The sequence below is a fragment of the Dromiciops gliroides genome, chromosome 5 (genome assembly GCF_019393635.1).
Source record: "Dromiciops gliroides isolate mDroGli1 chromosome 5, mDroGli1.pri, whole genome shotgun sequence".
NCBI classification, from domain to species: Eukaryota; Metazoa; Chordata; class Mammalia; order Microbiotheria; family Microbiotheriidae; genus Dromiciops; species Dromiciops gliroides.
The window spans coordinates 282,131,632-282,147,567 of NC_057865.1; the positions used below are offsets into that span (position 1 = coordinate 282,131,632).

At 38.2% G+C, this 15,936-nt stretch overlaps 1 protein-coding gene across 1 annotated transcript in view; it reads left to right on the top strand.

Annotated features, from left to right (window-relative positions):
* The window catches only part of C5H12orf75 (chromosome 5 C12orf75 homolog), an 86,588-nt gene that overhangs the window by 51,035 nt on the left and 19,617 nt on the right, over positions 1-15,936 (top strand). Inside the window, exon 3 of the mRNA XM_043967715.1 lies at positions 9,114-9,138. Coding sequence (XP_043823650.1) covers positions 9,114-9,138 — 25 coding nt within the window. The remainder of the gene's footprint in view (positions 1-9,113; positions 9,139-15,936) is intronic.

Here is a 15,936-nt window from a genome sequence, read left to right on the forward strand (position 1 = left end):
TATGTTTCATTTATATTTATATTTCATTTCTCCCAATCAGATTATGAGCTTCTTGGAGACTTTTTCCACTTTTCTCTTTGTATCTCCTGTATTTAGCATAGTGCCTCACACATAGTAAGTCCTTCATAAATGGTCATTCATTGGAATAGGGAGAGAATACATTTGCAGATGTGTGTTAAGAGCCACTTTGAATACCAGTCAAAAATGATGATGTTATTTGTGAATTTATAAACCAAGGGGAAACTGATTCAAGTTATAAAAATAAGATTTGGGGGGCAGCTAGGTGGCGCAGTGGAAAAAGCACCGGTCTTGGATTCAGGAGGATGTGAGTTCAAATGCAGCCTCAAACACTTGATACTTACTAGCTATGTGACCCTGGGCAAGTCACTTGACCCTCATTGCCCCACCAAAACAAAACAAAACAAACAAAAAAACCCCCAACAAATAAAAATAAGGTTTGCAGAACTTTTCAAAAACCTATCCTCTAGGATGTGAAGGGAAGTACATTTTTATTAGGATAAGAATTCAGAGTATCAGTCCTGTTGGTGAGCAGATCATTAGCTTCTTTTGTTGTTCATGAAGGTAAAAGCAAGTAAAACGCACTCTCTCCTGAGTTTATATCCAAAGAACAAGCTAGGGAGTCCACTCTGTGTAACATTAAAGAAAAACACAGCGGGCAGAGAGTTATTGCATCACCTCTTTGATGAATCTGCCCTTGCATCTGAGAAGTCACTTCCCAAACATTTCTCTGCTTGAGAATCCAGCTGGCTGGCTGGCTGCAGGGTTTGCTCATCGTTGCTTTGATGTCGTCTGTTGGCTGGTGGTAGGGAATTCGTTTCCAGAAAGGAAATGGGCCATGATGAGAAAAATAAGATGAAAAAAAAAATAGAAAAAGCACAACACAGAAATACGGATGCTCTTCTCACTTGAAAGTTTTATCGTAAATACCAAGTAAAGTATCAATTACATGTTTATATGCTGTTATTCTGAGGTCTCAAAACTATATGAAGCAAATTAAATAATTAATCTTATTCAGTAAGCAGAGCTCTTGAACTGGAGTCAGGAAGATCTGAGTTCAAATACTACCTCAAGGCACTTATGAGTTTTATGACCCTGGGCAGGTCACTTAAGTACTGTCTGCCTCGGTTTTCTCAACTGTTAAACAGAGATAATAATAGCAGATGATAATAGCACCTACCTTTCAGGTTTTTTGTGAGTACCAGATGAGAGAATATTGGAAAGCTCCTAGCACAGTATTTGGCACATAGTAGGTGCTTAATAAATATTTATTCCCTTTCCTCCCACTCTGCCTTCTGAATTTAAAAAGTCTTCAATTTCCCTAAGAATCAGATGGTTTGAGATTATACATACATATGCACATACATACATATATGTGTGTATATGTATGTATATATATGTACTGCCTGTTACATTTTCCCTCTGTATATATTTATTTATACATATACGCACATAGTTATGTGTATATATACGTATACATGTACACATACACATGATATATAGTTACATATAATAATAATATAGAATATGCATATAGTTCCAGAAAAGTCTGTACTTAATTTTCAAATACCTCTAAGTGCAGGAGCTCTCATTATTATGATCTTCACCCAAAGCCAACATTCGTTTAGCCTCTTATGGCTTGCAAAGTGCTTTAAAAGTATTATCTCTTCATTCTTACAACAGCTTTGGGAGGAAGGGACAACTATTATCCCCACTTCACAGAAGAAGAAACTGAGGCAGAGAGTGATTAGGTGTTTCCCACTGCTTCCCTGGCCAATGCCAGTGCTCTGGACTTTTGTCTTGCTGCTGGACTCTGATTACTGGAGGAGAGAGTGAGGCTGACAACATTTGGAATCTCTGCCTCACTGAAATCCTAGCCAATCACAAGTCAAGACTTCACTAGTTGCAACATCATGGATGTCGGGAGTCACTTTTTTTTTTTTTTTAGTGAGGCAGTTGGGGTTAAATGACTTGCCCAGGGTCACACAGCTAGTAAGTGTTAAGTGTCTGAGGCCAGATTTGAACTCAGGTCCTCCTGACTCCAGGGCCGGTGCTCTATCCACTGCGCCACCTAGCTGCCCCGAGTCACTTTCTTTTTAATTAAATGAGGCAGATTTGTTTTTATCGTATAGTCCTATTGCACTTTTGAAATGGAGAATAAATAACATTTATTCTGTGTTGAGCCTGGATACCATCCACCCTAGAGAAATGAAGATACCCATACTGTACTCGATAAAAGAGGAAGGACTCAAAAGAAAAGTGACCTGAACGATCCATGAACTGGACAATCACTGCTTATACAATTAAGAGTTCACCATGTATATTCACCATAGTTGGCCAAGATGAAGTTGTCCCTAAAAGTATTTCTGTGAGTTTTTTTTATTACTTCCCAATCATTTATTAAATTTGTGTGTACCAGGCACTACATTAGAAGGTATTTGGGGGTAGGTGAGAGAAAGAAATTGAAATATTCCAAACTGAAACAGCGATGGATTTGGAGTTAGAAAATCCGGTTTCATCTTAGTGACCATTGGGCCACCTGGCTTACTTCAAATGAAGTTCTCTGGGATCCAACTCCTAGAAAATGAAGGCGTTGGTCTATTTAATCTCCTAGAGTTCTTCCAATCCTAAAACCCCAAATTCAATTCTCTGTCTGGATGAGTTGACAGCTTAGTTAGGAAGACTAAAATCAAAGCAAGAAAGTAATATGTTAACCAAAGCAAAATAGCCTAGTACTAGCTGTGTGGAAATGCTGAAGGGACCTCATAAAAGGGAGTGACCAGAATGAACCAGGGAAGCTTTCCCAAAGGAGCTGAGTTTTCAACCTACGTAGAATCGAGAGCCAAGATAGTCACACGCGTTAAGGTAAAACAATAAAAACACTCTATTGCTTAGTGCTTTAGCATATTATCACTCTCTGGGGTTAGAAACTAGCTTTCCCCTAGCCTAGAAATGCATTGTGAAGGCCTGGTATCTTTGTGGAACGTTATTTTCTTTTTAGTGACTTCTGAAAACCCAGTTAATTAGCCTGACCTTTCCCTTGCTTTGTCTATAAAAATGTCTTGATTAAAGAATCAATTTAAAAATCATTGCATCTGAGAGGAATTACACTTGCTCTCTCTCTCTCTCTCTCTCTCTCTCTCTCTCTCTCTCTCTCTCTCTCTCTCTCTTAGCAAACAGCTATTAAATAAAGGCAATTTAGTTCCTTATTTTCCTCTATTTAATCCTTGGTTGAGCAGACAGATGAACAATCCTACATTTTGGGCTCATGCTATTCAACAGGCCAATCAGGGCCCTTTTCATTTAGTCACGTTCCTTTAGGCTATGGCTAGTGGGATGCCATGTAAGCCTCTTAATGAAAACCCTGGAAAATGACATCCAAGGTCTGGATGTTCCCAAACATCTGGATGCTTGACTCGGGCTATGTCAACACGACGCCAAGGCCACTTTGATGAATGTCATAAATGGAGCTGTAACAAAAGCATTCTGCTCATGATTTTTTAGACGGATTGATTAGCTGGGATAATGCAGTTGGCAATTCTTTGTATCCTATTTTTGTAAAGATTTGTGGCCAGAATGTTTCCATAATGATTCTGCTGTTATCTGTGTAGAAATCATTTAAGGAGGATTTTGGGCCACTTATCCTCTTAAATCTTGACAAGTCATTTGGACCAAGGATTCAGCCTTTGAAGTAGTTGGGTTTGGTTCCACACTTGAATAGTAAGGCTTGGCTATCTCCAAACCTAAATTAACTGCAAATTGGTTGCAAACTCTCTCAACTTCAGGTCTAGCTTAAGGTCACATCCACTGCTCTTGGAATCCACAGCTTCATTCAAGCTCAATTGGCTTAATTCCCTTATGCCAGGTCTGTCGGATCTTCACTCTCAGTTACTTTGTATTGTTTACATTTACTTATCTGTGTTTCTGCTGTCCATTCCCTCTTCTCCCATGTAAACTTCTTGAGGGAGGGGTTGGTTTTGTTTTTTGCCCACGCCTAATTTGAATCCATAATTCACCCCAAAAAGGAAAAGTAAATAAAGCAAGAAAATTATACATCAGTTCACACTTTGCAAAGTGAAGGGAGAAGAACCAGGAGATCACTGTGCACAATATAGAAATGTTGTAATGATGACCAACTGTGAAAGACCTGGCTACAGTGCAGTGATCCATGGCAGTATCAAAGGACTTATAATGGAAAAAAATGTTATTCACCTCCAGAGACAGAAATGATGAACTCTGAGGGCAAATTGAAGTATAATTTTCTTGCTTTATTTATTTTTCCTTTTTTGGTGATATGACTAATATGGAAATATGTTTTGCATGATTTCACATATATAATTGATATTATTTTGCTTGCCTTCTCAGGGGGTGAGGGGAGGGGTGGAAGAGAGTGAGAGAATCTGGTAATCAGAATTTAAGAAGAAAAAAGTTAAAAGGAAATAATATACTAAATAAATAAATAAATGGATGGATGAACAAGTAAAAAAATAAATGAACGAATAGCTAAATGAATGAATAAAATAAACAATTAAACAAATAAATACATGGAGTGTTAAGGTTCAGGGTTACAGTCTAAATTAGAGGGAAGAGAATCAAAAATTAAAGACCCCCAACTCCTAGGGAGACTTGCAGAAATTGGAGTGAGGTAATAGAAGGTAAAGATTAAGGTGGTATCAGGGAATTCAAATGAAGGGATGGGCACAGGACATTTTAGGAAGCCTCATTTACTGGTTGGATGTTCAGGCTGAAGGGGAAGGAAAAGTGAAAGGTGATTTCAAGATTTTAGATCCGGGCAATCAGGTCAACGGTCATTTATTGATAAAGATGGGGGAGCTGGCTTTTTTTTTTTTTTTGAGAATGATGGTGTTTGAGTTTGAAGTGGTCTAATTCAACAGCCATTTACATACAACAGACATTTACACTTACTATGTGCAAGGTATCTTTCCCTCTCTGCCCCCAAGTGATAGTGAGATGTCCCAAGTGGAAGTGGCCAAGTAACCTTTGTGGCTACTAACAGGAGAGGTGTTTCAGCCAAAATAAGCAGGTTGTGGGCTCTGTGGACCTGAGAGGGTTCAGTTCATTGCAATCCATTTCTATTATCTCTTTTAGTAGAGTGCACAGTACACCAGTTGTTATGGCTGAACAATTCAATCATGCAAAGGCCATTTTAATAGATGTTCCCAATTTGGGGCTTGATGTCCACCATCTCATAATGGAGGAGTAATCTCTTTGCACAGTTTTTATCTATATGCACATGAAGCTAGTGTTATCTTTGGTTGCAAGCTGTTTGACCTTTATTTGAATTTTTGCATAGTAAAAATACAGCATCTAAACAAGGACAACTCTGAATAAATATATTCTTTGTAAGTTCATTATACAAATTTATCTTAGGCACATAGACCTTTTTTTCCTGTAAGGTAATTGCAGAAATTTCTTGGAAATTTATATCTTTTAATGGTTTGTTGAAAAACAAACATCACCCTGACAAAAGAGCATGTCTTTTACTTGCTAACCTGAGATTTAATAGCATAGCTAATCGAATATTAGGGGTTCTAGTTGCAATAACAAACTGTTGAGGTTAAAAAGGATTCTGTCATTTTTCTAGCTATATTTATATAGATCACAGAAGCACCTTTTCTTCTTATAATTCATAGAGTTTCTTATAGTTCTTCTTATAGTTTATGAAACAAAGGGAAAAGGTTTCCCACCACTTTTTATTTCCCACAAAACACTTATAATTATAGATATGATCACTTGTGTTGGAGGGTATTCAGAATAGGTCTCAAGTATTTTTCAGTCCCAGACAAATAGAGAGAGAAGATGACTGTCACCTGCCAATTTTGGAAAAGAAATCTGTCTTACAAATGTGATTTGGTAATTAATTTTTCCATGAAGTCTTTTAGTAAAATACTATTTAAATTAGATATTCTTGATAAAGTGCAGTGATCCAAAAGAAGCCTTTTATGGTCAGTCTTACTCAGTGTAAAAGTGTCTGACTGCTTCATTCTTTTAAAGGAGAAGAAATGTTTCCTTAACATTATGATTTAGTACTATTTCATCATTCATGTAGTAACACATCATACTTTGATGTGAAAACAAAAATATTTGAAAGAAAATTAGCCACCATGATTCCCTTCCTCTTGTAAAATTATAATGTAGACTGATTAGGTCACAAAGAAACATCTGCCTATAAGAAATAAGATGTAGCATGCATCTATTATAATGTTAAAAAATGCTGCCATAACTAATTAGGTGCTTTCCAGCTGGTGTGTTTTAATGTTTCCCAAGTGATTTAGGTCTAGAATCCTGAAATGCAGACTATATTCCATTATACTTGATTTTGAAAAATGCTAATTGTGCCCCGTATCGCTTTTAAAAAGGAAACTTTTGGGGGGAGGTAAATTGTTTTGTCAGATCTTGGTTTATCCAGGGTGAGTTGGGATATGGGTTATTTGGGGTTCATTGGTATTCTGATGAACTGATTATTATATATACCCATGGATATTAAAAGAATTAGAATATAATAAAATGCTCTTGACACTAAAATTGTACTGTGTTGGGGAGAATAGATGCACAATAAATAAATGCTGAATCAAATGGAATGCATTTTAAGTTTTGATGATTTATGGAACATTTCAGTATCTTGAGGTACCTGTAGGTCAGGGAGTGTTAACCTGAACTCCGAAGGAGTCCATGGATAGATTTCGGTGGATCCATATACTTGAATGGGAGAGTGTTTTATTTTTATTTTTTATTAGCCTCTAATTGAAATTTAGTATTTCCATCAATATTTAAAAGCATCTTCTGCGAAAGGTCTCATAGACTTCACTGGACAGCTAATGGGTTCCATGGCACAAAAACTGCTAAGGATTTCTGATCTGGGTTATCATTAGGAACATGAATACTTGCATAACACATGGAAAGCAATTTTGGTTATTTGAGCTTTCTCCTTTTTAAAAGTTTGTATAACTGGAGTTTACCATATTTTTTAAGGAAAGAAAAAGGACGTTTAGCTTTGGGTTTCATGTGCTATGAACATTTTTCTAGGAAGGGATTCCCTTCTTAGCCCAGTCACAGATTCTTTGAATTTTAAGAAAGTGACCAAAGTATCATGGTGGATTGAATTTCACTGAGTGAAATAGACATGACTTTCTCATACAAAGGGGACTTGCACTTTTGGGGAAAATTCTTGGCTCTCTATATAAATGTGTACCTCAATCAAAAATGTCATGTAAGATCAGAATATAATTTTTAATAATCACCTTCAAGACGCAAAATTGCAAATAGAAGGGGATTCAATTATGCATTCATATCTCTCCTGTGGCATGAAAACCCCATTGGGCTTGCTTGACACAAGGATATGTAGCTTGCCAGATCTAAACCCTAAAAACAAATTTGAAAAGAAGACAGGGAAAGAAAAGAAAGATCAATAGATAAGTAACTGAGCTACTGGCTTGGCAGAGAGGGAGGTAGTAAGGGAAAGGCCTTGCTTGAAGGGAGGCTCAGGATGCTACTTTGACTGTGAGAAAAGAGAAATCCCTAAAGAGATATTGTCAAAGAGAAAGACGGTGATTTGGCTTCTGATCCAGCCCCAGAAAAGAGTGGAAGTCTCCTGTGATTCTTTCCTCTACCTTTCCCCTGCTTTTGGTTTAGTAAGGCATGTGCCAAAGAGCCTGACAAAAATTGCTTTCTCTCTATGTTTTTTCCCCTGAATATTAGAAGCAAAAGTTCATCTTCCACAATACGAGTTCTGAGCTAAATTTGATAGTTAGGGTTTTGTACCTTTTTAAGGAATGAGCTGTTTTGGAATCAAGAATGTCCTTCTCTGTTGGCAACAGGAAGTCCTGCTGTGCCATAACTTTCCCTTTTCTAATAACTGTTGTTTGGACTGGCAGTGAGGAGAGCAATGTACTCATTATGCCCCTCCCCAGGCCAATGGTAGAAAGTGCCAAGATATCAACTGATCATTATGTTGTGGGGAAATTCTTAACTGGGGATAAAACATTCACGTTTTTGATATGTAGTATTAAGTCAAAGTTGAGCTAATGTGAAGTGACTGAAGAAATATGTTTTTAAAAAATCTGGTTTGGTAGTTCTATGATTACTAAAATACTGTTTGAATTGGATATTCTCGACAAAGTACAATGATCAAAGAAGCCTTTTGTAGTCAGTCTTATTCAGTAAAAAAAAAAGTGTCTGACTACTTCATTCTTTTAAAGGAAAATAAATATTTCTTTAACACTGAGGTTCAGAACTGTTTCACTATTCATCTAGTAACAAATCACATGTTGGTAATTTTGTGAAAATGAAAAATGTTTGAAAGAAAATTTTCCACCATCATTCCCTTCTTCTTTGTAAAATTATAATATAGAGTGATCAGGTCACAGAGAAACATCTCTCCCTAAGAACATCTGCCCCAGTGAGGCATACAATGGAATTGTCTGAAATAGTCCACTTTCAAGGCAAAATGTACTTTCTGTTACTTTAATTCCTTACTACATCTCTATTTCTATTTTATATATTACTGCTAATATAAGTAGAAAATATATACTGTGTGGGTTTGAATATTGGATATACCCTTAAATAAGATTTTTTGAAAGGAAAAAGAAATAATCAGTATACACTAAAAATAGTTGTGATTATAGGCTATATAGCCAGGTGTTCTACCAGGCAAATCTGGTGCACATGTAGGTATGTATATATAAATACACATACATGCATGCATGTATTATTCACATACCTATATATACATACACATATATGCATGTCATAATTGCCCATTATGAAACGCAGCCATCCTATAGTATATAGTGCCTTAAGGAAACATGACTTGAAATGTAACAAATTTATTTCTGGAAACTTCCTGATTTCCTCCATTTTTGAGATTCACTGATTCTTTATGCTCATCAGAAACTAGTCCAAACTAAACTTAGATTTGGATTTTATTTATAATTTTTGCCCTCCTTTTTGACATATTAATGGCTATTAGGTTAAATTGTTGTCTACCATAATGTAATTTTAGTACACGATTGGGGCTTAATTTTTAAACTGAGAAGTAAGTTAACACTAATACTATTGTCTTTTTCACATTTTAGGTCCTGCTGGAGCCGTTAAAGATGCGTGAGTACTTAAGATTTTATATTACTGCACTTTGTTGTTTTTGAAAATCACACTAATTAGAAGCTAAGCATATGTCAGTGTGAGTGGAAAGGCTAATATGGAACCCACCTTCCTTTCTCTACTGGGCACGTGTGGAAATTGCTTCTTTGGTTTCTGGCTACAGTTTACTTACTTACTCTTTGCAGGACAGTGTGTTATTGCTTGTGATTCACATTTTTCAACTCAGACTTGACCCCGAATTTAATCAAAAAAGGCTATCTCTCTTCTGAAAGCCAAACGTGTCAAGCTACTCTTCTATCCTAATTTGGGTGGAAATCCAGCCTGAGCCAATAGAAATGATTTGTCAAGGGATAATGACACATGTCACCACATTGTATTTCAGGAAGCATAAAAGGCTAATCCTGTTGTCACCCATGAATTGGGAATCATCTGAGAGAGGATGGAATGAACCGCTCACAAAATGTGGGTTGAAATAACGATTTTTAGCTAAAGTATTTTTTTTTTTTGCAGAAGTTCAAGTATAATCGTTGTTGGATCAAATCCTAGACAGTATACTTCCTACTTGTAGGGTATTAGAATCACAGAATTTTAGCATTCCGAGGTACCTCAGAGGTCTGCTAGAGTAACCCACAAATCAACAGAAATCCCTTCTATGATGTTTCTGACTGGTTAGGGGTTAGACTTGATGTTCTCTGAGGATCCTTTGAATGCTGAGTCTCTAGAATCAAGTTATACTTCTGAAGTTGACTTTTTTGAATTTGAGAGGCCAGATCTTGTGATTTCATGATTTTACTGGTATAAGGAACTTCTTATGAGGAAGCTACTTGAACTGATATATATATATACACACATACATATGTATGTATGTATATATATGTATATATCTATATCTATATATCTTGTTGTTGTTCAGCCATTTTCAGTTGTGTCCAACTCTGAGGTTTTCTTGGCAAAGGTACTGGACTAATTTCCTTCTCCAGTCCATTTTACAGATGAGAAAACTGAGGCAAACAGTGTGAAGTGACTTGCCCAGGGTCACATAGCTAGTAAGTGTCTGAGGGCAGATTTGAACTCAGGATTCTTCCTGACTTCAGGCTCAACACTAGCTCTATCCACTGTGCCACCTAGCTGTAGTCCTGCAATTTGCTGTTTTAGGGAGTTGCCTGGGGGCATTGAGAGGGTAAGTGACTTTCTTAAGGTCTCACAGCCATAATATAATCAGAGGTGAGACTTGAACTGAGGTATTCCTAGTTCTGCTGCTGGCTCTGTGTCCAATGTACCGCTCCATATAAACGCCAGCTTTTACGACCGTTATGCTCGATCTGTACTTTTGGAAGTGTCACGCATTAATAAAAGCCCATATGTCACTTGTGCTATATTTAGAGCAAGAGTCCAAGGATGTAGCCCAGTCCTCCTGAATTCAGAGAAGGATAAATAGCCTTGTTCTCTCGCAAGCTCTCCTTTTCTTAGATGCCTTTCAAGATAACATTCTAAAAGCTGTGTAATAAAAGACAAAATTTGCCTCTCCTATTACAATCATTTTCAATTCAAAATATGGTGCTTTCATGACAAAAAACAAACATTCAGATTTTTATATGGAAAGTGGGATGGTATGATGTAATGAAGGGAGAAGGGGATTTGAAATCGACCCCTTGGTTGACAGCCTTGGTTGACATCTCGCTTCTATAACCTACAACTTATATCATTTAGCCTTTTTTGGGTCTGTTTTTTATCAAATGAAATTTCAAAAATGTATGTGTGTCTGTGTGTGCATGCATGTTGTTGAGTTGTTCAGTCATATCAGATTCTTCATGAACCTGTGGAACATAGCACGCCAATACTATCCAAAGGGTTTTCTTGGCAAAGATATTGGAGCGGTTTGCCATTTCCTTCTCTAGAGTCACTTTTTCTCAGAACTCTCTACCATGACCTGTCTGTCTTGAGTAACCCTGCATAACATAGCTCATGGTTTCATTGAGCTACACAGATCCCTCCACCATGACGAGGCAATGATCCAGGATGGGGTATATGCATGAATATATGCATCCATATGTAAACATCCATGCACATTTATATGCAGATACACATATATCCTATATATACATGCATTACATGCAGATATAATGTGTTGATATATAAGATACTTTGCAAACCTTAAACTTACTCTATAAATGTCGGCTATTCTTGTTATCTGTTGTATGGTGAAAGGGGTGGGCTTTCTTCTCTACAATCCCTTATAGCTGGAAAATTATGATCCTATAGTTTTTATAATAAAATCTAGAATTTTGCTAGGAATGAAGTCAATCTCAGTTTGAAAATGTGGCCCTCTCATCTTTTTTTGAAAATTGGAACAGAGTTTACTCATGCCCAGCCATGTGGCTCCTCTTCCGTTCTACACACTTCCTTGAAAAGCAGGTGGCTCAGTGATTGCTTCTGTCCATTCCCTCAGTATCTTGGGATATAGTTTGCTTGGACATGGTGCCTTTATTGGACTCATCATGCAGGCCATCTGTAAGCATTAGGCTGGGTAGAATCCATTTCAAGAAAGCACCATTTAAAATGCTGCATCTCCTGCTGCAAAATTCCCACTTAATGCTAATCAGCAAAACTTCAGTGATTTTTAGTAGCAAATCAGTGGGGCAAATGATAAGGAGTGAAACTGATATTTTACCTTACCCCAGCATAAAAAAGGGAAGGTGATTTCTTATTTCCTCTTTCTCTGAAGGAGATTCCCAATCAAAGACATTGGTCACCTTTTTTTTGAATAAAAGTATTTTATTATTTTCCAGTTACATGTAGAGATAGTTTTCAACATTTGTTTTTATAAGATTTCCAATTTCAAATTGTTCTCCCTCCCCTACACAGCAGGTAATCTGATATAGGTTTTATATATATGTACCCATATATATATATATATAATAACATTAAACATATTTCTGCATTAGTCATGTTATAAGAGAAGAATCAGAGCAAAAAGGAAAAACCTCAAGGAAAAACAACAGCACCAAAAACAAAAGAAATAGTATGGTTCAACAGCATCCATATTCCACAGTTCTTTTTTTTCTGGATTTGGAGAAACTTTTCCATCATGAGTCCTTTGGAACTTTCTTGTACTGTTGTAGTGGTGAGAAGAATCTAGTCTATCACAGTTGATCAACACATAATGTTGATGATACTGTGTACAGTGTTCTTCTGGTTCTGCTCATCTCACTCGTCATCAGTTCATGCAAATCCTTCCAGGTTTCTCTGAACTCCTCCTGCTCATCATTTCTTACAGCACGACATTGATCACTTTTAAGGAATTTTTGCAAGCAGGATCAGTTTTTCCCAGGACATTTGATGCCAATTAATAACTTTTTATCCTGATCTCAATTTGGGCAGGTCTCCTTGGCCTTTCTCTCCATATAGCATAAGTGACCTATGTGCTTTTATTAATGTGATGCTTTCATAAATAAAATGTAGTAAATTCAATTTTTGTGTTTTTCTCCTTACAGTATACATGAAAGGATTCTTACTAAAGCCCCTTTCTTAGTTGTGTTTAAAATAAGATTTGCAAAACTGTATTACAGCTGAGCAGATGCCATGAGGGGGAGTCAGGCCATGGGAGGTGAGAAGCTGAGAAATTGAAAAGAGTTTTTAATGCTCATTTTAATAGCTAAACAGACTGCTGCCCAGTAGAAAAAAGTACAAATCACTTATTGGTCATTAAAAGTAAGGCGCTTCAGGGGGCAGCTAGGTGGCGAAGTGGATAAAGCACCGGCCCTGGATTCAGGAGGACCTGAGTTCAAATCCGACCTCAGACACTTGACACTTACTAGCTGTGTAACCCTGGGCAAGTCACTTAACCCTCAATGCCCTGCCTCCCCCCCCCCCAAAAAATAAGGTGCTTCAAATAGAGCCACAGCTGAATGGTCTAGATCATGTCACATTCAGTACAATGACCTCAGTTCCCTAAGTACTTCCATCTTCTCCCTTCTCCAGGGAGTTCCCCAAGAGTTGCCTGTCTCCAGGTCTCCATTTCTCCATGGCAGGTGGTGAGGTCCCAGGCACAGGTAGGGGTCTCTTCTGCTTGGTTGATGTCAGTGGAGAGGGGACTGAGCTTTGGATCTCCTAGGATTGAAAGAACTAGGGAGTATCCCTTGGAGCCAAACATTGCCAATATGGCTCTCCTCTAATCAGTTCATGGAGTGAAGAAACCAATCATAATGAGGAGAAGGAAGAGGGAGAGAATAGACATGTATTGAGCACTTTATGGTTTACAAAGCACCTGACTTAAATGATCTCCTTTGATCATCACCACAAAACTGGAAGGTGGGTCCTATAGGTTTTATAAAATCAATCAATCAATCAATATCTCTCTCTCTCTCTCTCTCTCTCTCTCTCTCTCTCTCTGTCTCTCTCTCTCTTTGTTGTTGTAGTTGTCATGTCTGACTCTTCATGACCTCATTTGAGTTTTTCTTGTCAAAGACACTGGAATGGTTTGCCCTTTCCTTCTCCAGCTCATTTTACAGATGATGAAACTGAGGCCAACAAGGTGAAGTGACTTGCCCAGGGTCACCTAGCTAGTAAGTGTTTGAGGCTAGATTTGAACTCAAGAAGATGAGTCTTGTGACTCCAGGCCCAGTGCTCTGTGCACTGTGGTGCTACCTCGCTGCCCTGACAGATGCAAAAACTGAGGAAGAGAGAGATTAAGTTATTTGCCCAAAGTTACTCAACTAGTGTTAGAGGTAGAGTTTGAACCCAGGCCTTTCTGAATCCAAGTTCAGAGCTATATCCCAAGGGAAGGGATCTGAGGATGTGCGAGTGAAATTATAAAGCAGTTAATGGGGAAAGAAGAAAACTAAGGGCAAAGATATAGGTTGTATCTACATAAAACATATACTCAATTCAGATAGAAATCATCCTGATATTTCACGTATATGATGCCAGACCTATGTGTTGAATGACTTTTTTATGGAACTGACTAGTTAGTGTAGCAAGTAATAGAAAATGTATTGTCTATAAACCATTCTCTGTTTGCATGTTCTTTTTGCCTTCCCTTTTAGAATATAAGCTCCCTAGGGGCAGCTAGAAGGCACAGTGGATAGAGCACCAGCCCTGGAGTCAGGAGGACCTGAGTTCAAATCTGACCTCAGACACTTGACACTTACTAGCTGTGTGACCCTGGGCAAGTCACTTAACCCCAATTTCCTCACCCCCCCCAAAAAAAAAGAATTAAGAAAAAAATATAAGCTCCCTGAGGCCAGGGCAGGCTGGCACACAGTAAGTACTTAATAAACATTTGTTAATTGAATGATCAAAAAGGGCTATATTAGCTCAAATGGAATTTTATAGCTAGTACCTTAGTGACTTCTTTATTACGTTTGTTACATAAGAAATGATGAGAGAGATGGTTTGAGAGAATCTCTTGGGAGACAGAACAAAGTGAGCAGGGCAATTTATATCTTAGCAGAAACATTGTCAAGAAAAACAACTTTGAAAGTCTTAAGAATTCTGGTCAATGTAATGCCTAACCAAGATTGATGATGAAACCTGCTCCCCCCCTCTTGATGGAGAGGCGATAGACTCAAGATGCAGAATGACACATCCATTTTTGGATGTGGCTGATGTGAGAATTTGTTTTGCTTGACTATGCCTAATTGTTACAAAGGTTTTGGTTTGTTTTTTTACTTTTTTTAGTTTGATGGAGGAAGGGAAAGGAAGGAAGGAAAGAAGGAAGGAAGGAAGGAAGGAAGGAAGGAAGGAAGGAAGGAAGGAAGGAAGGAAGGAAGGAAGGAAGGAAGGGAGGGAGGGAGGGAAGAAAGAAAGAGAAAGGAAGGAAGGAAAGGAAGGAAGAAGGGAGGAAAGAAAGAAGAGAAAAATCAGAAAAGAGGGTCGTTTGAAGTATTTTTTTTTTTTTGGCGAGGCAATGAAGGTTAAGTGACTTGCCCAGGGTCACACAGCTAGGAAGTGTCAAGTGTCTGAGGCCGGATTTGAACTCAGGTCCTCCTGACTCCAGGGCTGGTGCATTATCCACTGTGCCCCCGTTTGAAGTATTTTTTTAAAAAATGATCAGAATATGACAGAACAAAAGCCAGCAGCAATCATGGACAAGAGGACTAGAGAGGGTGAGTAGGGATTCATTTTTCCTTGGGAAGAGGGGAAGAGCCAGATTTCTATGACTGTCAGAAGATGGAAGGACTAAGGACTAGGAGGGGAAATGTTCTAATGCAAAGAGCAATTTGGTAATGATACAAAGGGGTTGCAGAAGGCCTAACAGAAGGAGGGGGTGTCTGAGAAAGATGGTGACATGAGAAGAACAGGGCTGAGGGCTAAGAAATCAAGGAGGATTTGCAGACCAAAGGACTTTCTGCCTAGACAATGTGTATTTTTAATTGAGAAGGAGAAGAGAGAGTTTGGGCACTGGGGATTGTAGATTGTCATCCAGGGCGGCTGTGCCCTAAATCCTGAGAGGACAGTGACTTTATTTTCTCAGGGGTAGGGTTGGGAGGACAGAGCTGGACAGGCCTAGAAGCTGTGGCCTTGGTCTGGTGGTCGGGGGTCCTGAGGGTTGGGGACCAGTCCCGAAGGCTGGATGGCCAGAAGCCTGGCGTCTGAGTCAATGGAGTTTCATGGTTAGGATCTCAGGGACTTTATTCGATTTGTTATGTTTATATATCAAAATAAGTTCATGCTCTTTGGCAGCCCTGACGACATGGAAATAACCACACAGTTGCAGCCTGCCCTTTCTGCCTCTTAGATCATCACTAGTGAAAACAGGTCTGCAATTATACCAGCTCCCTTCATGCCGAGGGGAAC